A 21512-nucleotide genomic window follows, 5' to 3' on the forward strand; every position below is an offset into this window, starting at 1 on the left:
CTGCAGTTCTGCGAACTGGCTTTCGCTCTCGTAGAACCTGCCTTGCGCTTCTCCAGAGTTAAAGCAACTAAAGCACACTTGGCCGGTTAAAGCAAGGAGAAAAGCTGGGGTTAAAGTGATACAGGATCTAGGGGCGGGGTTGGGGAGGGTGGGGACAGACGAAGACTTGCGGGTGGGGCTTTGCGTTGAGTTTGCATGCAAGTACGGGATTGGTCGAGGATAGACTTCGACGACCTCCTCTTATGTGCCCGCCCTAGGATTCACTGCGCTTGCGCACATCCCGTTTGCACGGTCGCGAACCCACTACGTGACCTTATGACGTATGTCGCACTCACGTTGCCTGTGCGTCAGTGGCTGGCGCCTTTGCTGCTTGGCGGGTTGTCCAGGTAACCGCGGGAGTTGTCTCGGTCAGCGAGCATCGGAGACCTGTGTGCGTCATGCAGTTGAAGCACCTGAGGACCCTGCTGAGCCCTCAGGTGAGGAATCGCGTGACTCCCATTCCCCGGCCACCGGGCGTTCCAAAAGAAAAAAAGTGGGGTAACAGAAGTTTATAATGTTGAGCGCCTGCTGTGTGCAGAAGATTGTGAAAGATCTTTCAGTAGGCGACATGAATTGCTAAAGACCGCAAACTTTGATGGCACCCCATACAGCATTTGAGTGCCAGGCCCCAAGCTTAGGCTCTAGGGGTCGAGTTACGTCACAGGCTATGAGGGAGAGGCGCATATCTAGACAACGAGCATAAAACTACACAGGATGAAATAAGCGCAAGGCTGACGCTTCATTTGAATTGTGAAAGTGTGTCTCAGATTCAGAAGCGGCTGGACTCTAGGAGAGGAGCCCAAAAACATGAAGGATAGGTTTGGGAGTGAAGGGATCGGAGTTCAGGTTTAGCACTGATTTGACCAAATGGTATCTCTGGCTTTAACCCTCATCATACGTGGCCTTACTGCCATTAACTTCGTCATTTGGGAAAGAAAAGCCGTAGTTAGAGCAACTCCAAGAACCTTAGGAGAGAGTTAAGTGAAGTTCAACATACACACACACACACACACACACACACACACACACACTATAAACAGGGTTCGGTGGCGCCAAAGGCCGAAAATCCTAGCAATGGGAAGTGAAGACAAGAGGGTCACAAGCCTTGGAGCCAGAAAGTCCTGAGTTCAAATCTAGCTCGAATCAGCTGTGAGCCTCAAGTTACTGAGCTTCATAATGGATAGAGTAAGACCTGTTTGTTGGGTGTGTTTGAGAATGATGTCTGCTAACACCTCACGCTTGGCCAGTGTGAATTTTGGTGCCTCACATGTGGCTGGTGTGTGTTCTGACACCTTATACCTTAGGAGAGAGTTAAGTGAAGTTCAACACACACACATTCTTGGCTATATAGACAATTCAAGGCCAGCCTGGGCTGCATGAGACTATCTTGAAAAAAGAAAAAGAAAAATTGGGCCAGTGAGATGGTTCAGTGGATAAAGGCATTTACCACTAAGCCTGACTCCCTGAGTGAGCCCTGAGACCCACACACGGGAAGGAATGAGTCAATTCATGCAAGTTGTTCTCTGACCGCCACACAGGCACCGTTCCACCACTCACAATAAATAAATGTAAGGAGAAATTCTTTTAACTTTCTTTTTTTTTTATTTATTCTTTGTGTCTTTCACATCGTGCATCCCGATCTCACCCATTTCCCATTCCCTTGCATCCAGCCTCTGCCCCTGCAACCTCCCCCAACACACACACAAATAAAATTTAAGATAAAAAAGGAAAAACAGAAAAAAGGACGAAAGGGGAAATCTCGTCAGGGAAGCTGCAGTGTGGCACAGAGAGTCACACGGTATACTCCTTTGTCCATACATCTTTACATGTGTGGGTTCATCGCAGAGAATCATTGGTCTCGGCTACACTACCAACACTGGGGCCTCACCAGGACTCTTCCTGGACCTCCTGTTGCTGCCTTGTGTCGTGGAGGTGTAAGGGACAAATGGAAAGGGCATTATGAATTGGACAGCTGTATGAAGAATGATAGACCACAGGGAAGGACATGGAAATGGAGAGGACAGGCTAACAACACAAATAAGGCTGGCTGTGGGGGAGACAGCTCTTCATAAGCACGAGCTCTCCGGCATCCACTTGAAAGCTAGGCACACCTGTAATCGCAGTGCTCGGGAGACAGAGACAAGGGGGTCCCTAGAGCTCGCTGGCCAGATTCATGAGCCCCAGGTTCAGTGAGAGGAGAGACCCTGTCTCAAAAGAACAAGGTGAAGAGCAATTGAGGAAGACCCTTGATGTTGACCTCTGGCCTCTGCGTGCACACCCAAGCAGGCACATTGGCCCCAACATATAAAAAGAATATGCTACTTGCAGAGGATGTTGCTGAGTACTAGAGCACGTGCTTGGCATGCGTGAGCCTCTGCATGCGTCCCAAGTACTACAAAAAGAAATCTGTTACCTGATCATGGTGCTGCCTACCTGTAATCGCAGAATTTGGGAGGCTTGCTGTGTGCTCAAAGCCAGCCTGACTACAGAGCCAAGACCTGCTTTTAAAACATAAGAATAATGTGTGACTTTTAGAGTTTCCTGGAGAACTAGGGTGTAGTCCTACCTCAACTAGATATGCCATGCTTTGTTGCCGCCCATGGGAGGCCTGCCCATCTCTGAATAGAAATAGAAGAGGAGTGGATTGTGTGTGGGGGGGGGGAGGAATGAATGGAAGGATAGTGAGGAGGGGAAAGTGCAATCAAGATGCAAAATAAATAAATTTAATTAATTAAAAAAAAGAATAGCCAGGCATGGTGTCTGCAAAACGAGATAGAGGACTACATAGAGAGACCCTGTCTCAATAATAGTAATAATAATAATATAATAATAATAATGGCAACAGTAAATAAAAGTATATGACAGAATTAAGTCATTAATACATATGCCACAACAGCATAAAGACAGAGTTATAGCTTGTGGAATCAAACATACATGGATTTAAATATTGCATCTGTCATCTAAAAACTGAATGTGTGACTGAGCAGCTTTCTTAATTTTCAGTGCCTCAATTTCCCCATATGTAAAATGTTAATCATAATAGGTTCTGCATCAGAGATATGAGTGAGGTACCGACTGGGTGTCAAGCAGTTATGAAAATGCCTGTTCTACTTTCCATTCCACTCAACCCCCAGGCAGTCCAGTCAGGCATGTATTCCAGAAAAACGCGTCCCCATCGATTGTGGGTCTTGGGGATGTTTGCACTGTGTGAGGAGGGCAGAAGTTGGTTAGAAGAAAGGAAAGCTGAAGGGATCGAGCCCTCACTTGGTGGTAGAACAATAAAAAGTTGTACTCCTTGCTCAGTAAACTGGTACTGCTATCTGTCATTTCCAAATACCCTAATGGAATATTTGGAAATAGAACCGTTTGGTCTCTAAAAAAAGATGATGTCATGGTGCAGCTGGGCCAGATGCCCAGGATGGACAGCCTTGAAGAAGGATGAGCAGCCAAAGCTGATGAGGCGCCTGCACCCCCTTCTAGCCGACGGTAGTGAATGGTTGGCTCATGACCATGGTGGTGGTGCCGCTATTTTCTGGTTGTAGTTTGAGGATTTGGGGGCAGTGATTCCCCTGCTGGCTCTGGACGTATTTGGGTTAGGTGTAGAAAGTAAAGGTGTTGTAAGCCAGATCTCTAGTAGCCCAAGTGGTGAATCCAACATTTGGCGTAGGAGCCAAAATTCATCTCAGGAGCCTGAAAGGACAGCTGGCGAGGGACACGCAGAGTAATTCACTGTGTGGTGATCACGTATTTTCTTTCTTTTTTTTTTTTTTAAAGTCAGGGTCTCATATAACTCAGGCTGACTTCAAACTCGCTGTGTAACTGTGGAGGACTTTGAATGTCTGACCGTCCTGTCTCCCCCTCCCAGGTGTTGGGATTGCAGGCGTGTGCCGTCTTACCTGCCATTCCCATATTCTTTTTATTTCTTTGCTTACTCTTGTGCAGTGCGAAGGCTCACACCTGGGGACTGATGAATGCCAGACAAGCGCCCCATTATCTGGGCTGTACCCGTTTTTGCAGTGGTCACTTTCACCACGAACCTTTAGTGGACACTTAACAGGGGAAAGTGACATTGTTTATCCCAAGTCTCAATTCTAATTCTGTTGCTCCTTGTTTCCAAACTTACACCGTCTCTGTATTCCTGCCCAATAAATCCAAATCATTAGCGGCCTCCAGAGGCCCTTCCTGAGCTAGCCCAGCCTACGCTTCCTGAGCTAGACCAGTCTACGCTTCCTGAGCTAGACCAGTCTACGCTTCCTGAGCTAGACCAGACTACGCTTCCTGCCCTGCCTCCTCTCTTGTTGGCAGTCTCAGCTTCCTTAAATTGCTGGTCCTTGGCCAGAGCTTCACTTTGTTCATGCTACTCATTACATCTGAAGTAATTTACCATTTGATGGCATTCCTTCTTCAAAGTTTAATCTTGACCATTTAAGCATAAAATTGTCTTGGGCTTTTCTAAATTATTATTACACTCAGAACATATTTTTCTTATGGGACATTTCCAATTTCTCAGCGTCCAATTAGAACCTAGGGTAGGATCTGTGCTTTGCTCTTTGTCTGTCTGTCGTCTTCCAGCCAAGTGTCTTTGACAGTGAAGTGCTGGAAAACATTAATTGAATGAGTAGCTATAAAGGCTAAAATTCATCAGATTAATTGATTTTTTTTTCAGTCGCAGACCTGAAAGATAAGGAACAAGGAGGCCATTTCTTTTGGAACGGTTGATGCATTACATTTGTATCATGAGTCTCAGAAAAACACATTAGGTGAGAAGGAGATGTGGCCTGGTAGTACAGTGTTTCCTTGTCTTGAGTGAAGCCCTGAGTCCTGTCCCCGGCATGGTATAAACTAGATGGGGTGGTGTACGCCTGAAATCCTAGCACTCAGGAGGTAGAGACTGGAGGATCAGAAATGCCATAGAGTGAATCTGAGGTCCATCTGGGCCACGTGAGGCCCTGGAGACTATTATTCTTACAGTTCAGGTATCCGAGCAATTTGTCTCATTTTGTTTAGTTTTCAGAGAAAACCTGTGACGTAGATATAGAACAAAGGCACACAAAGACTGATGGACCTGGAGACGCTCTGTACTCTGGAGACCAGCGCTGTGTTTACAGTACCCCTTTGCCTCTGCAGGATGGAGCTGCGAAGGTGACTTGTATGGCCTGGTCCCAGAACAACGCTAAATTTGCTGTCTGCACAGTGGACCGAGTGGTATTGCTGTACGATGAGCATGGGGAGCGGAGAGACAAGTTCTCCACCAAGCCAGCTGACATGAAGGTAAAGAGGACTCGCATGTGCTCCAACACGTTATCCGAGAAAGCTGTGTGATCTGCCTTCTAGCCGTAGACATGGGCAATGGTCTACTCTATTTCTCGCTATAAACTTTCTGATCTTTTGGGAAATGTGTGTGTTTTCTTTTCTCCTTCATTTCTACTCATTATCTTTGTTCTTACTCCTAGTATGGCAGGAAGAGCTACATGGTAAAGGGCATGGCTTTCTCTCCTGATTCCACAAAAATTGCCATTGGACAGACTGACAACATCATCTATGTCTACAAGATTGGAGAAGATTGGTGAGGACAGGATGGGGGTTAGGCGGGTTGTGGCCACTAAAGAAGAGTTGGGCATGGGAAATACCTCGCTGGGATAACGATGACATCAGGCATGGAAGGCAGGGACTCTCCAGAGCCTGATTCTATTGTGTCCACCTCTGCCTGCCCCACCTGTCCTGCAGTCCCATCCCTGGAGGGATGAGTGTAAGCCAGCAGAAGGTCCCGAGAGCCAGTGATATGCTGTGTCATTGGCATAGCTCCAGGGCTCCTTGGGGACCCACTCACTTCTCCATCAGACCTCCCACATAGGGCCATGTCAGGCAGTTCATTGGGAAGTGATTTTTAAGGTTGCTTCCTTGCCTTTTGTCTGACAGGGGTGACAAGAAGGTCATCTGTAACAAGTTCATCCAGACGGTAAAGTTCAGAGATGAGCCGCACCTGCTTCCTTCCTTGTAAATGTAATAGGAGTTGCCTTTTTCAATGTCTGACCCCGACTTGACCTGCTAAAGGACGGTGTTGTCACCTGCTTGAGAGCCTTGTTGTGTTTCCTGCCTGCCTTTCCCCGTGGAGAGGACTAGAATGACGTTGTGTGGTGGGTGGCGGTTGTTCTGAGTGTGCCAGTCCACACAGGCGGGTCACCCTTTCACCCCTTCTCATACAGAGTGCAGTCACCTGTCTACAGTGGCCTGCAGAGTACATTATTGTCTTCGGACTGGCTGAAGGCAAGGTAACGGAGGAGAGGGAGACACAGGTTAGGTATTAGGGGGGGATAGTGTCCTGGGGTGCCGGGCAACATGGTTCATCTTTCCCTTGGAGCTCAAGTGCGTACTTGAGAAAAATGCATGAGGACTAATTTTGTCATTTGGCATTTTTACTTCTGTTTCTCCGTGCCTGGCTGACACTGTAAGTAGCCTAGCCAGACTTGTTTGGTTTTCAGGTTCGCTTAGCAAACACTAAAACTAACAAGTCGTCTACCATCTATGGGACGGACTCGTATGTGGTGGCGCTGACAACCAAGTGAGTAACAGACGTAGACTGGGACTGTCAGGACAAAGCTGCATTTGATGGAAAGGGGACTGTCACGGGGCGGAAGTCCCTCCCTCTGTGCCCACCTCTCTGCCTCTGCCCTTCAGTTGCTCTGGGAAAGGCATCCTCTCAGGTCACGCAGACGGCACCATCGTCAGGTATTTCTTCGATGATGAAGGCTCCGGAGAGTCACAGGTATGAAGGGTGCACACTCACTCTGGGGTGGGGTGGACATTCCAGGAGCCCTCCCGGGGAAGCTGCAGGTTTAAGCACCATGACTGGAAAAGGGTGATCTTGGAGAGAAGCGTTCAGTGCCATCACAGAGTTTGGCGTTCAGGAGGCTAGAACTCACTATTTATAGGGAGGAGTGGGCGGAAGGGACCTTGAAAGAAGGGAAATAAAGATTCTAAGGGGGACAAAAAGTGAAAATTATTTCCATTTATGTAAATACATACATATACACAAATGTATGTATATGTATATATATACATACATGTTTATGTAATGTATATACATCCAAATGCATAGGAGACATAAGTTAACAGCCCATCAAGATACCTCAGCAGGTAAAGGTGCCCAGTGCCAAACCTGACAGGACCCTTGCCATGCAAGGACAGAAGTGACTTCCGCAAGTCATCCTCTGCCCTTTGACCATGTGTGCACATATGCAAATGTGCGCACAAAACCACACACAAATAAATAAGATGTTAAAGAACTATTTTCTTGGAAAAAGAAAAGATAGACATACAGGGAAACTTTGCTGTTTTTCTCTGTCTAATTTAGTACTGTGGAATCGTTTACATTGTGAGTTACCCACATAATTCAATTTAGCCCTTCTTGAAGCCATGTACTCTCTTAGACCTAGACAGTGTTGGTTACTGTGTGTCATCTCTCTTTGGGTGGCTTTACTAGTACGTACCAGAGGTCTCAACACACCACTGTGAGTACACGGCCCATGTACACATGGCATGCATGTGCTCATGATACAGAGACAGGCTGTGAAACCTTCAGAATTCGGGCATTTTGATGTGGGAAATGCTGGCAGGAAGGCTCACTTTCTCTCCTGGGTGGGATGGTCAGGAGTGTGTGGATCAGCTGCTAGCCTAGCATTCTCAATGAACAATGGAAATATTCTGTCTCAGGGGAAGTTGGTTAACCACCCATGCCCACCGTATGCCTTGGCTTGGGCAACCAACAGCATCGTGGCAGCAGGCTGTGATCGGAGGATTGTGGCCTATGGAAAGGAAGGCCATGTGCTACAGACTTTCGACTACAGCCGTGACCCTCAGGAGCGTGAATTCACCACAGCTGCAGCAAGTCCTGGAGGCCAGTCTGTCGTGCTAGGAAGCTACGACAGGTAGGTCCCCCGGCCAGTTGCATCTTCTACCTTTCTCTGTGAGCTCTGCCCTAGCCAAGTTCTGAACCGCAGTGGGAACCTGGACAGAAGCAATGTCTGTTGAAAGGGATTCTCAGATTGTCGTCTGCTTCAGGATGCGCTATGCTGTCTCAGCCTGGACTCCACAGCAGAGGCCATCGCGTTCCCCATGTTCCCCTGCCTCATCCCCACTATGCCATTGTGTTCTAGTTTGAGAGGAAGACTAAGTAGCCTTCCTCATCGCCAGTGCCTGCACTGGCATGGTCTGTAATGTAGCCGCCATTTGGTGAATGAATAAAGAAACAGCCAAGCAGCTAGGGTCAGGTCTCTTTGTCTGTCTGTCTTTATGTCCTTCCAATCTCCCGTGTCTCCTTAGGTTCCGTCCTTCTTTGACTCCTACACTCTGTTTCTTCCTCTTCCATCTCCTGGCCGTCCGTTTGTCTCACTTGTCCTGCTGTCCTGGTGTCTCTACTTCTGGCTTTTGTGTTGTTGTTGGTTTTTGAGACAGGGTCTCATTCTGTGGCCCCAGCTAGCCTGTAACTCACTGGGTAGACCAGGCTGGCCTCCAACTTACAGTGATCCTCCTGCCTCTGCCTCTCACCTGTTGGCATTACAGGCGTGTACCACCACACCTGGCATCCATCTTCTACCTGCTCCTTTCACCCCTACTCCCTCAACTCCCCGCACCTTTTCCCCTCCCATTGGGCTGCCTCGCTGGTCTGCCCTTTTGCGTTTGCTTCCCTCTCTGGTAGAGTGAGATGCTTCCCTATCAGTACTGGTCTATTTTCACTCTTTACCTTTCTAGACTCCGGGTGTTCAACTGGAGTCCTCGAAGAAGCATCTGGGAAGAGGCCAAGCCCAAGGAGATTGCCAACTTATACACCATCACAGCCTTGGCCTGGAAGCGGGACGGCTCCCGGCTTTGTGCGGTGTGTTGTTAGGAGCCCCTTTCTGTACTGGCGATTGTCTCCAAACTACAGTAAAATAGAAACTACTCCCTAGGCAAGGGAGTCGCTCTACTCTGACACAAGAGAACTCCAGCTGCCTTGTGACTTCAACCTAAAAAAATCTACTGTTAAAGGCAGGAAAGGGAAACTCACACTTTCCAGGAGGCCCTGGGGGACACGCTTGTCCAGGACAGCCTGATTTCCCCTCATTGTCCAACCCACATGTGATCCCTGTAAGTCCTGGGATTGCCACTTTTTTTTTTCTGATATGTTCAGAACCTGCCCACCCTTTTGCTGGCCACTTCTGTCTAGATTGTGACACTGAGGTCTGAGGTCTTGGGGTATATCCAGATACCGTCCTTGGCCAGCGCGCCGTGCATCGTCTTCCATGCTGTCCCCCTCTCTCTCAGGGCACCCTCTGTGGTGGGGTGGAACAGTTTGACTGCTGCCTCCGAAGGAGTATTTACAAGAACAAGTTTGAGCTGACGTATGTGGGACCCAGCCAGGTGAGCAGCTGATGGCCTAGCATGCTGAGACCTCTCATGGCTTATCTGTCCTTGTAACATTTCCCCCACCTGCTGGCCACAGCCACAGTGTCAAATTTAACCTTCCTCCCTCTGGCAGAGCTATCGTAGGGAGCTGAATGTGTCAGGGCAACTTCTGGCAACCCTCCTGCTACGTAGTTGTTCTAACCCATCGCAAGCAAAGGTTTCACACCTGGCTCAAGAGATACAGGGATTGGTGCCTGTATCTCCCCAGTGTGAAGCTGTTCTCAGCGCCGCCCACTAGAGTTGTGGACGTGTATGATCACAGGCAAACTGTAGTGCGCAGGACTCTGTTGTCCCAGAGACAGGCGTCTCACTCTCCCACTTCCCTTCCCTCGCTCTTATTACCAGTTTGTTCCTGGATCTTTCCAGTCTCTCCAGAAACGCTATCCTTTCTCTACTATGTTAGATCTGTTAAGGGCTGAGAGTACAAAGGTAATTTATCTGTAAGACATCGCACCAGGGCCAGAGATACGGCTCTTACTATTCTTACAGAGAACACAAGTTCAGTTCCCAGCGCCATGTTAGTGTCTCACAATCACTGGGTCTTCAGCCTTGGGGATCAACACCCTCTTCCGACATCCGGCACCTGCACTCACCTTTGTGCACACCCACACATGTAATTCAAATTCTTTGTAAAAAAGACATTGTGCTCTGGTATGTGGCCAGTGAGCTTGAGGCCAGCCTGGTCTATATAGCAAGTTCCAGGCCAACCAGGGCTACATGTCACAAAAAAGAAAACAAGTAGAAGATGAAGAAAAAGAAAGAAAATCCTGGCTGGGAGGAGGTGGTAACTTGTTTTTTGTTTTTTGTTTATGTTTTTTTTTCTTTCTTCTTTTCTCAATAAAAAAAAAATTTAAAATAAAAAAAAAAGATTCAAGGAAAAAAAAATCTTAGCATTTAGGAGGATGGCCAGTTGGAGGTCATCTTAGGCACATGATGATATAATAACAATAATAGGTTCATAATTATATAACAGTAACGATGATATAGTATTCTGTCTTCATTGGTAAAGAGCTTTGTACTAAGAAGTGCGGGAACAAAGTAAATGATTAGTGTTACCGAGTAGAGCTCTCAGAATCGAATGGCCATGGACAGCCCAGGCCATGGGGAAGTATTTCCTAGGTAGCAAACCCCTGTGTGGATGCAAGTGTTGTCCTTATTAAAAGCATCCCAGGCCAAGGGAGAAACAAGGTATCCTGGAGTTGCGTGAGGGACCAGAGCACCTTCACTCTTCTCCTGCTCTGGGAAAGCCTGATGGGTTGGACTGGTCCCTTCCCAGGTGATAGTGAAGAACCTGTCTTCAGGGACCAGGGTGGTGCTCAAGTCCCACTATGGCTATGAGGTAGAAGAGGTGAAGATCCTGGGGAAGGAACGGTACTTGGTGGCTCACACATCGGACACGCTGCTGCTTGGAGACTTGAACACCAATCGCCTCAGTGAGGTAGGAACCGGGAGAGGAAGGGTGGGTAATGGGATGTCTTGGCTTGCTAATTCTGAAGATGTGGGCCCCAAGAAGTAAGATTCCCCATAGGATACCATTCTGATATTATTTCCTGGAATATAAACTTCCACAGTCAGACTGGTTTCTCTTGGAAATATGAGGATCAGGGCAAGAGTCTGATACAGCGCACCTTTTGTGTAATGTCAAAGCCTCCCTGAACGCCATCTCTCTTCCTTGCCACATTATCTAAGATGTTTTCTCCTCACTTTGCAGATAGCCTGGCAGGGATCTGGTGGCAATGAGAAATATTTCTTTGAAAACGATAATGTGAGTAGCCACGATTCCCTGCCCCTTTTCAGTAAGCGGGACTTCTAGTCAGTGGGGTGAGTAGCGAGGGATGGAGAGACTGCAGGAAAAGGGTGGGGATGAAACAGGAAAAGACAGGGAGAGGTCACCCTGAACTACATTGCCCTTTCCCCCACTTCTCTCCACACCGCCTCCATTCTTCCCCAGGTGTGCATGATCTTCAATGCTGGAGAGCTTACCCTGGTGGAATATGGGAGTAATGACTCCTTGGGTTCTGTACGCACTGAATTCATGAACCCTCACCTCATCAGGTAACTGAACCCTGGAAATCCAGAAGGATTCCTTTGGGACTTCTAAAGTGTGTGTCTCCAGATCAGGCTAAAAATGTCCCATGTGCTATTTCAGAACCCTCAAGAAGACCCTAGCTAAGCCCATTTTACCTTACCTTGTTTCATGTTTCAGCGTCCGTATCAACGAGAGGTGCCAGCGAGGAATGGAAGATAATAAGAAACTGGCTTATCTTGTTGATATTAAGACTATTGCTATTGGTAAGATGCTCTTATAACTTTAATACTGACACCGATACCTGGATTGCACTGTGTATCATGAGCATATTCAGTGATGAACCTGTTTATTGACAGTATTTCTCTGTGTAGCCTTAGCTGTTCCTGACTGTCCTTGAACTCTCTCAGTAAACTAGGCTGGCCTCAAACTCACAGAGATCCACCTGCCTCTGCCTCCTGCGTGTTGGGATTAAAAGTGTGTGCCACCACACTCAGCAAGACCCAGTTTTTTAAGCATCTTAGAAAAATCGTGCAATGTTGGTCATTTGTGGTCCCCATTGATACCTCTGGACTGATAAAATGTTCCTAAATCCCAACATGATTATAAAGCCAGCATTCTAGAGACCAAATGCAGCCCTCTACATGGTGGGGTTCGCTCTTCTTACCCTGTCTTCTTTGCAGTGGATCTGATTGGCGGCTACAACATTGGTACTATCAGTCACGAGAGCCGTGTGGATTGGCTGGAACTTAATGAGACTGGGCACAAGCTTCTCTTCAGGGATCGGAAACTTCGTGTGAGAGGGGTTACTAGGGTTTTAGGCCTGGGCTGGTCCACAAGCTGTTACCTGGAACTGTGGGGGCAATGCAGGACATAAGTTATTGGTTCCATATGCCATTAGCATAGCAAAGTGGACGAAGGATAGTCTATACGCTGTCAGAACCTGACCTAGGGACCATTCCAGTGAGAGCCTCCCTGCAGACTGTCAGCTCACTTAGTTTGTTTGTAGCCCTACCTGCTAATCTGGCCCAGGGTTACTCTCCTGTCTGACCTTCACCTGACTATACCTTGAATTAGATTGTGGTTGTTTGGTCATCTCATACTTGACCAGTCAGGATATACCAACTTAGCACAAACTCCAAGGGCTGGCAACTCAACACATAACTGACTGGTGGATCATTTCACTGTGGGGGAAAGGGACAGAACCAAATGTCATCAGTGCACGCCTCCTAATTGTGCTGTCTCCCTCTCCAGTTGCATCTATATGATATTGAAAGCTGCTCCAAGACAATGATCCTCAACTTCTGCTCCTACGTGCAGTGGGTTCCCGGGAGCGATGTGCTGGTAGCCCAGAACCGAAACAGCTTGTGTGTGTGGTACAACATTGAGGCACCCGAGAGAGTCACCATGTCCTCTATCAGGGTACGTTGGTGCCAGGAGGCCCAGGTGTGTCGCTCTAACTCATTAGCGCTCCAAGGAGAAGTATGTGGAGACCGTGTGGTGTTCTCAACCCACCACCCACAATCGCTATGATAAAACTGGCAAGCCAAACTTTCACCCCCTCCCCATACTGGCATGGCCTCCAGAATTATCCTTGCTTGCGTTTCCTGACCTTGTATTGCCTTCCTAGAGATGAGGCCACATTCCAGTGGCCCTGGGACTATATAAAGTCACCATATGGCATTCTTTGCAATCTAGAAGACAGACCCCAGTAGGAGGGATGGTTCCACGCCATCATCCTTGTCCTTGTTCTTGGCCATTCAAAATCCCTCCTTTTGGGCTGGAGAGATGGCTCAGAGGTTAAGAGCATTGCCTGTTCTTCCAAAGGTCCTGAGTTCAATTCCCAGCAACCACATGGTGGCTCACAACCATCTGTAATGAGGTCTGGTGCCCTCTTCTGGCCTGCCGGCATACACACAGACAGAATATTGTATACATAATAAATAAATAAATAAATATTAAAAAAAAATCCCTCCTTTTTCAAATTACACATAAAACACTCTTTACTGTCCCATCGCAACACCACACACACACACACACACACACACACACCATACAACAATACACCACACACCACACATCCCACACACACATCACACACACACACACATACACACACACCACACACTTACCACACACTCATATGCAAGCCCTTGAAGGCTCTCAAGTTAGCCACCATGTAACTTTCTCCCCACAAATAATATAGGACCTTGCAAGGCTTTGGCTTTGGTTACCTCTTTTTTCTTTGTTGAACAATATTTTCATTCTAACCTTTAAATTTTTAAATTACATTTATTTATTTTGTGTATGTGTGTATGCATCTATGGAGGCCAGAGGACAACTTGTGGGAGTCTGCTCTTCCCACCATGAGGGTCCTGGGAATGAATGCAGGCCAACAGGCGTCTCTACCTATCGAACCTTCTCTCTGGTTCTTAGTGCTAATCTTCATTGTTGCTGCTGCTGCTGTGCTGGAATCAAACCCAGGCTTTAAGCACACTGCACAAGTATTTACCACTGCGCTTCCAGGAGTAGTAAAGGGTTCCTTTAGTTTTGATGGGTTTTTGTTTTAGTATTTTGTTTTGTTTTTCTTTCTTTTTTGTGTGTGGAGTTTTTTGTTGTTGTTGTTTTGGTTTGGTTTGGTTTGGTTTTGGTTTTTGAGGAATTTTTTTTTTTTAATTATTCATTTATTTATTTAATTTTTAAAGAAAGAAAACAAACTATCTTTTTTTCATTTTACATGCCAATCCCAGTTCCCACTCCCTCCCATTCCCCTGCCTTTACCTCCTAAGTACTTGAGTGCTGGGATTACAGACCTGGGCCGCCACGCCTTGCTATAAGATTTTTTTTTTAACTCCCAAAATGGGCATCATTCATATTCAATGTCTCATTCTTTCTTTCCTCTCCTTCCTCCATGAATGACCTGGAACTGGAACTTGTAACTCAGGCTGGCCTCCCTGAGTGCTGGTATCACAAACACGGGTCACCACACATGATTAACCCAATAGATAACTTGTGTGTTGTGCATATGTGTGCAGTGCCTGCTGAGGCCAGAAGAGGGCATCAGATCCCTCAGAGCTGGAGTTACTGGCCACTTGCTGTGAGCGCCCACTTGTGTTGGGAACCAAGCTTGGGCCCTCTGCCTTAGCAGTGTTCTTAAAGTCTACTCTTGCCCCCTTTGGTTGCTCCTAAAACCTACTTTTTTTTTTTTTTTGGATGTTTTGGCACTTGACTATAATTTTTTTTTTTTTTTTAGTTTTTCGAGACAGGGTTTCTCTATGACTTTGGAGCCTGTCCTGGCACTAGCTCTTGTAGATCAGGCTGGACTCGAACTCACAAAGATCCGCCTGCCTCTGCCTCCCAAGTGCTGGGATTAAAGGCGTGCGCCACCACCACCCGGCTTTGACTATAATTTTTGTACATAGGAGTTTTCCTCATGAAGGGATCTTGCCATATTGCACAGACTGGCCTCAGATTTCGGGGCCCAGGCTGTCCTCCTGCCCTGCCTCTTAAGAGATAGGGACTGTAGTCACGGGCCACCCATCGGGTTAGAGGGTTTGGGGGTTGTTTTTGCAGTGGATGGCTAGCGACTGAACCTGTACATTAGAAGTAAATTCTCTGGTACTGAGCTGTACTCCAGCCTTTTTACATGAATTTAAATGATATCCCATGCAGCATATGTTGGGTTTCATGTAGTTCTGAACACACACATCGTGCTCAGTCTTGGGAACTTCTCGGCCACTCTCTCTCAGAACGCTGTTACCATTCTCCCAGGAATTCTGACTCAGCATATGCTACGTTTCTTGTTCCGTCTTGTTTGCCTTTTCAGCTTCTTCTGTGTCTCCTTCTTCTGCTCCATGAACATTCCAGATAGTATCTTCAGATCTCTCCTTCAGCTCCTTGGCTCACTCTTTTCCTTGTCTGCTGCTTATGCCACACCTGGAGTTTTGCTTCAGAGTTAAATTTGGGCCAGGAACTTCTCCATGTTCAATGTCTCAGGCTTCACTTCCATAAAATTTTATTTGATTCTTTTTCCAGTATGCCCAGCCACTCCAGTCTTTCCTTAGTTAATTTTCCATGTCATTTTTATATCTTCAAATATGTAATATTTAATTTTATTACAATGCATTATCTATAACTGACATTTTTAATATCTAAAATGCTTAAAGACCTAAAATTATTGTTTATAATTACAGTTTATTCTTTCGTACTAGTTTGTTTTTTTTAAAAGGGGGATGGGTAGCATAGAGGTGGGGAATATTCTTAGTGATTTTGTCACATGAACTCAGCGGTGCAGAAAAAGAAAAAGTATGTTCTGGGTTCAGGTTCAAGTTGTAATTTAACTAGAGGACCCCCAAGAATATCTCAGTCTGGGGCCTGGGGAAATGGTTCCATGGATAAGGGTGCTTGCTGCTAAGCCTGATGACCTGAGTTCAGTCTTCAGAGCCCACATGGATGGACACACACATGCTAAATAAATAAACGTGAAAAAGTAATTATATAGATATATATTACAGGGTTTCTCTGTGCAGCCCTGGCTGTCCTGGAACTCACGTTGTAGACCAGGATAGCCTCAGACTCACAGAGATCCACCTGCCTCTGCCTCCCGAGTGCTGGGGTTAAAGGTGTGTACTACCACTGCCTGACAAAATAATATACTTTAAAAAGAATATCAGTCTAAGAGTTGAGAAGATAACTCATTTGGTAAAGTGCTTGCTGTTCAAGTAGAGGGGCCTGAGTTTGAGCCCCAGAACATACAGCAAGAAAGTGAAGCCTGTTAGTGCACACTTAAATCCCAGAGCTGGAGAGGCAGAGACAGGCAGACCCCTAGGGCTCAACCCAGCTTCCTTGGTAAATTCCAGGGCCAAGCTGAGATCCTGGTTGAAGAAAGAAAGGGTGGAAGCAGCTGAGGAGTGACACCCGAGCGTGTCTCCTGGCCTGCTCATGTGGACAAGTGCAGTCACACACGCACCCACAGTCTGTGCGTGCACACACACCCCTAAGTCTGTTTCCTACTGAAGAACTGGATGCCACTCTTTGTATACTGTGCAGGGTGACGTTGTAGGTCTGGAGCGAGGTGGAGGGAAGACAGAGGTGATGGTGACCGAAGGGGTGACGACTGTGGCCTACACCCTGGACGAGGGCCTGATTGAGTTTGGAACAGCCATCGATGATGGCAACTACACCCGGTGAGAGCTGCTAACAGCCAGTGTGGTGCTGAGCCAGTGTGGGCCTAGCAGATACCTGCAGTGACCCATTAAACTGTCACAGCTCAATGGGGCCCTTGAGTCATGGGAGGGGCCTAGACAAAGGGCGGTGTTTCTGGCCTTTCTTCCCCCCTCCTGCTGCCCCAGCAGCACCAGGGTTCCCCTCTACTCCTCCAGATCCTGCTTCACTCCTGTGCTTTCTTCCCTTCCTCTCCAGGGCAACAGCCTTCTTGGAGACCCTGGAGATGACCCCAGAAACAGAGGCAATGTGGAAAACCTTGAGCAAACTGGCCCTGGAGGCAAGGCAGCTCCGCACTGCTGAGAGGTAAGAGCTGTGGAACTGAATGCTGGCCACTAGGAAGCCTGTGGGCTGCTTCTGTCCTGTGTGTGAGCACTGCTTCCCACACACCCCAACAACATGAGCCCTTCCTGGTGCACTTACTCCAAACACCCTCCTACTCTAGATCAATATATCTTTTTAAAAATAGTTTTAAATTCTGTGAATAAGAATGTCGATGTGTGGGTTTGTGCATGTGAGTGCCAGTGCCTGCCAAGGTCAGAAGAGAGTTTTGAACCTCCTGGAGCTGGGTTCCAGGCGGTTGTGAGCCGCCTTGGTAAAGGTGCTGGAACCAGACTCCAGTCTCTACAAGAGCAGTACACACTCCTGACTGCAGAGCTGTCCCTCTAGCTCTGAATATGTCCTAATGTTTTAGCTTCTCCTTTGCAAGGTTCTCCTTTAAGTGGTTGTTTCTTGTTTGTATTATTACTGTTTATATATTTAAAGTTTTTACATTTTTAAGATTTAATTACTTTGAACTGTGTGTGTTTTAGTCACTTTTCGATTACTGTGGCAAAACACCGTGACCAAGGCAGCCTATAAAAGCCGCACAAAATGACCTTACAGTTCCATGATAGGGGCAGTGTGAGCACAGTGGCCTGGACAGCTGAGAGCTCACATCATGGAACCAGCAAACAGACAGCACTGGAGATGGCAGAAAACTTTTGAAACAGCAAAGCCTCACCTGCAGTGACAAACCTCCTCCAACAAGGCCATACTTCCCAATCCTTCCCAAACAGTTCCACCTCCTGGGGACCAAGTCTTCAGACATCTGAGCCAGTGGGAGGCAGTCCCATCTACACTGCCACAATGTGTCTATGTGAGGGTCCATGTGTGGGTATGTCCACATGAATGATGGTCCCTGCAGAGGCCAGAGGTGTAGGATCCCCTGGAGCGAGAGCTTCAGGCGGTTATGAGCCTTCATATGTAGATACTGGGAATTGAACTCAGGTCCTCTGCAAGAGCAGTACACACTCTTAACCACTAAGCCATCTCTGCAGCCTGCCCAAGTCTTTTTAACATACCTCTGTGTCTTTCCTGGGTGTGGCACAGAGGTAACGAACACATTTGGGACCTCAAATTCCTTGAGTTCAAACATAGGTTCAACTTTTCATCTTGTATAAACTTAGAAAGGTCATTTACCCTTTCCAACCCTGGGATTTGGTTTTCTTCATATAAAATGGGGGCACTGATGACAGTATTTACCACATAGTATTATAAAGGAGAGTGGCGATGGTAATGGTGGTGAAGAACAAGAAAGAATCTGCAAAAGGCTTAGATGTAAGGGCTTAGTAATATCAGCTGTTTCTGGGAAGCAACTTGAGCTTTTTCATATATACCCCTCCTCCCTTGACCCCATATAAGCTGTCCACAAGTTCTCAGGACTCTACCTTGTCTGCCTGTGTGTCTGTCTGTCTATCCACCTACCTACCTACCTACCTACCTCTCTGTCTGTCTGTCTGTCTGTCTGTCTACTTTTTACCTTTTAAGGTGTATTTATTTTATTTTTACGTGTATGACTGTTTTGCTTACATAGGTACCCATGTATGGCTGGCACCCATGGAGGTCCGAAGAGGGTATCAGATCCCCTGAACCTGGAGTTACAGGTGGTTGTGAGCCACCTTGTAGGTGCTGGGAACCAAACTCAGGTCCTCTACAAGAGCAACAAATGCTCTTAACTGCTAAACCATCCTTCCAGCCCCAATTTTGTTTTTGTCTTGTTTTTTTTTTTTTCAGATTTTGTTTTTAAGTAAAGTCTTGTGTAGCCCAGGCTGGCCTCAAATTTCATATATAGCCAAGGGTGACCTTGGAGTTCTGATCCTCCTGCCTCTTCCTCTTAGTGCTGAGATTGCAGGCTTGCACTGCCTCGCCAATTTATTCAGTGGTGGAGATCAACCCAGAGCTTAGCAAACACTAGAGTGCTCTACCAGCTAGGCTACATCCCAGCCCAGGCCTTAGTCTTCACACGTATTCCCAGTCTGATATCTGCCTGGCCATACGACCACCAGTGCAGACCGCCAGCGTCTCCCACCTCAGTCGTACAAAAGCCTCTTCCCTAGCCTTACTGATGTTAGCCATGGCCTTCAAAATCTGCCCATCACACAGTGGAGACACACAGTGTAGACCAGGTTGACCTCAAACTCAGTGATCTGCTCAGATTCCCCAGTGCTTAGGTTAAAAACCTGTGCCACGACATTTGACCTATTTTTTTTTTTTAACTAGGGGGCTAGAGAGATGGCTCATCAGTTAAGAGCACTGCTTGCTCTCCCAGAGGTCCAGGATTCAATTCCCAGGACCCACCTAGAAACTTACAGTCTTCTGTAACTCCAGTCCATGGGATCCAATGCCCTCTTCTAGCCTTGGGGAACACCAGGTATGCATGTGGTGTACAGACCACATGGAACATAGACATATATGCAGACAAAATACCCATACACATAAAATAAATATTTTTTAAAACCGTCAATATAGTACCGGCAAGATGTCTCAGTGGTTAAAAGGTCTTGCTGCAGAAGTCTACTACTGATGAGCGTTCAGTCCCCAGGACCCACAGTAGATGGACAGAATCAACTCCACAGGCACAGCATAACACAGGCATGCCTGCATCCACACACACGTAATACATACACACAAATAATAACTAAAATAATTTTTAAGACCATTTTAATTCTAGAGGGCTGGGGCTTGCCTAGCACGCATGACGCCCAGCTTTGATCCCCAGCACCACATATGCCAGACATTATAGCACATGCCTATTATTTTAGCATTTGGGAGGTGGAGGCAGGAGGATCAGAAACTCCTTGACTATATAACGAGTTCAAGACCAGCATGAGCTACATGAGACCCTGTACATAAAACAACAACCACAAACCCACTGTGTTATATAACTGGTTTTGCCTAGAATTTTCCAGTTGTTTAAGTCTTATATTCGATATAAACCTAGAATGCTTGCTGTGGCTCTGGTGCAAGTATTTGCCTCTGCTTCTTTCTTATGCCAGTCATCTACTTGCCCAGCACTTCTAGCCTCATTGTACCCCTTGGCTCTGAGCGGCCCTCCTCATCCTTGCTGGGCGTGTTGCACAGCCGTCCGCTCTGCCATGTCTTGCCATGACTGACTCCCTTAACTTTTTTTCTGTTGGCATAGATTAAGCATATACACGAATGGGTTTCTTTATGATGTGTAATTCATTTTTACCATATTCACCCCATTGCCCTCTCCTGTCCCCTCTCACTGCCTCTGATCCCCTTCTTCCCAGCTAGCCAGCCCCCCTGCTACCTTTGGCTTTTAATGATTCCATGAGTTTCTTTTAGAGTTGCTTACAGGAGTCTGGGGGGGTGAGGGGTTGCTTACAGGGGTGTGAGAGAGGGGTTGCTTAAGGGGTGTGGGTGAGGGGTTGCTTACAGGAGCATGGGGGGGTGAGGGGTTGCTTACAGGGGTGTGAGAGAGGGGTTGCTTAAGGGGTGTGGGTGAGGGGTTGCTTACAGGAGCCTGGGGGGGTGAGGGGTTGCTTACAGGGGTGTGAGAGAGGGGTTGCTTAAGGGGTGTGGGTGAGGGGTTGCTTACAGGAGCATGGGGGGGTGAGGGGTTGCTTACAGGGGTGTGAGAGAGGGGTTGCTTAAGGGGTGTGGGTGAGGGGTTGCTTACAGGAGCATGGGGGGTGAAGGTTGCTTACAGGAGTGTGGGCACTTTACCAGTGGGCACACCACTAAAGAGTCTTTCCCTCCCCCACCAACCATTAACTGCCCTTAGATCCTGAGGGAGGGCTAGGGCCTCATGAGTGTTTCCATCCTCATAACAGGCTATGGTCCCCACATGGCAGAGCCATGTCATACCTGGAAGACAACATCCTCCCTTTCTTCCAACTCTTACATTCTTCCCATCCCTCTTCCATGATGTCCCCTGAACTTTGATACAGATGTGCCATTTACTGCTGAGCATTCAACAGTCCCCACCCTCATTACTCTGACCAGTTATGTCCCTACAGTTACATCTGCCACTACACACTGAAGCGCCTCTGATCGAGGGGCATAGATGTAGTTATTTGGAGGGCAATCTGGTGAGTACATCATGTACATCTATAAAAAGTAACCGCGGTTGCTTCCCAGCTAGGGCCTGTGACTTCCCGGTCACAGACTCAGGACCAGTTTTACAGCACCAGATGTGAATTCCCTCTTACAGGGCAAGCCTGGAATCCAATGAGGAAACCCTTGGTTCCCCCCTTAACAGACTTGTCACTTTAGCAGTGAGCATATTTTTGCCTGGCCAGTGACTAGCTGCTTCTTGTAGCCCGATCCCAGCCAATGTCAGTGTCTCGGCCACTGTGACAGCTGCTCATTTTAATTTTCTTTCTCTCCTTATCTTTGCTCGTGTACTATTATCTGTCTCCACAGGAACAGAAAATCCCCGAGAGCAAGGCTTTTACCTTCCTGTGCCTCTTTGGGCTTTCTGTGAGGGTCAGCA

At 47.3% G+C, this 21512-nt stretch overlaps 1 protein-coding gene across 1 annotated transcript in view; it reads left to right on the forward strand.

Annotated features, from left to right (window-relative positions):
- The first annotated feature begins 361 nt into the window (after nucleotides 1-361).
- The window catches only part of LOC121439765 (intraflagellar transport protein 172 homolog), a 35192-nt gene continuing 14041 nt past the window's right edge, over nucleotides 362-21512 (forward strand). Inside the window, exons 1-18 of the mRNA XM_041640385.1 lie at nucleotides 362-476; nucleotides 5167-5310; nucleotides 5493-5605; nucleotides 5959-5998; nucleotides 6246-6311; nucleotides 6522-6601; nucleotides 6718-6805; nucleotides 7753-7967; nucleotides 8791-8914; nucleotides 9343-9438; nucleotides 10760-10921; nucleotides 11195-11248; nucleotides 11435-11538; nucleotides 11690-11775; nucleotides 12193-12305; nucleotides 12764-12931; nucleotides 16559-16695; nucleotides 16931-17038. Of these exons, the coding sequence (XP_041496319.1) occupies nucleotides 438-476; nucleotides 5167-5310; nucleotides 5493-5605; nucleotides 5959-5998; nucleotides 6246-6311; nucleotides 6522-6601; nucleotides 6718-6805; nucleotides 7753-7967; nucleotides 8791-8914; nucleotides 9343-9438; nucleotides 10760-10921; nucleotides 11195-11248; nucleotides 11435-11538; nucleotides 11690-11775; nucleotides 12193-12305; nucleotides 12764-12931; nucleotides 16559-16695; nucleotides 16931-17038 (1937 nt within the window). The 5' untranslated portion in view covers nucleotides 362-437. The remainder of the gene's footprint in view (nucleotides 477-5166; nucleotides 5311-5492; nucleotides 5606-5958; nucleotides 5999-6245; nucleotides 6312-6521; nucleotides 6602-6717; nucleotides 6806-7752; nucleotides 7968-8790; nucleotides 8915-9342; nucleotides 9439-10759; nucleotides 10922-11194; nucleotides 11249-11434; nucleotides 11539-11689; nucleotides 11776-12192; nucleotides 12306-12763; nucleotides 12932-16558; nucleotides 16696-16930; nucleotides 17039-21512) is intronic.

Source organism: Microtus oregoni, unplaced genomic scaffold (assembly GCF_018167655.1).
Source record: "Microtus oregoni isolate MIOR12 unplaced genomic scaffold, Mior012 000062F_ref0000492, whole genome shotgun sequence".
NCBI classification, from domain to species: Eukaryota; Metazoa; Chordata; class Mammalia; order Rodentia; family Cricetidae; genus Microtus; species Microtus oregoni.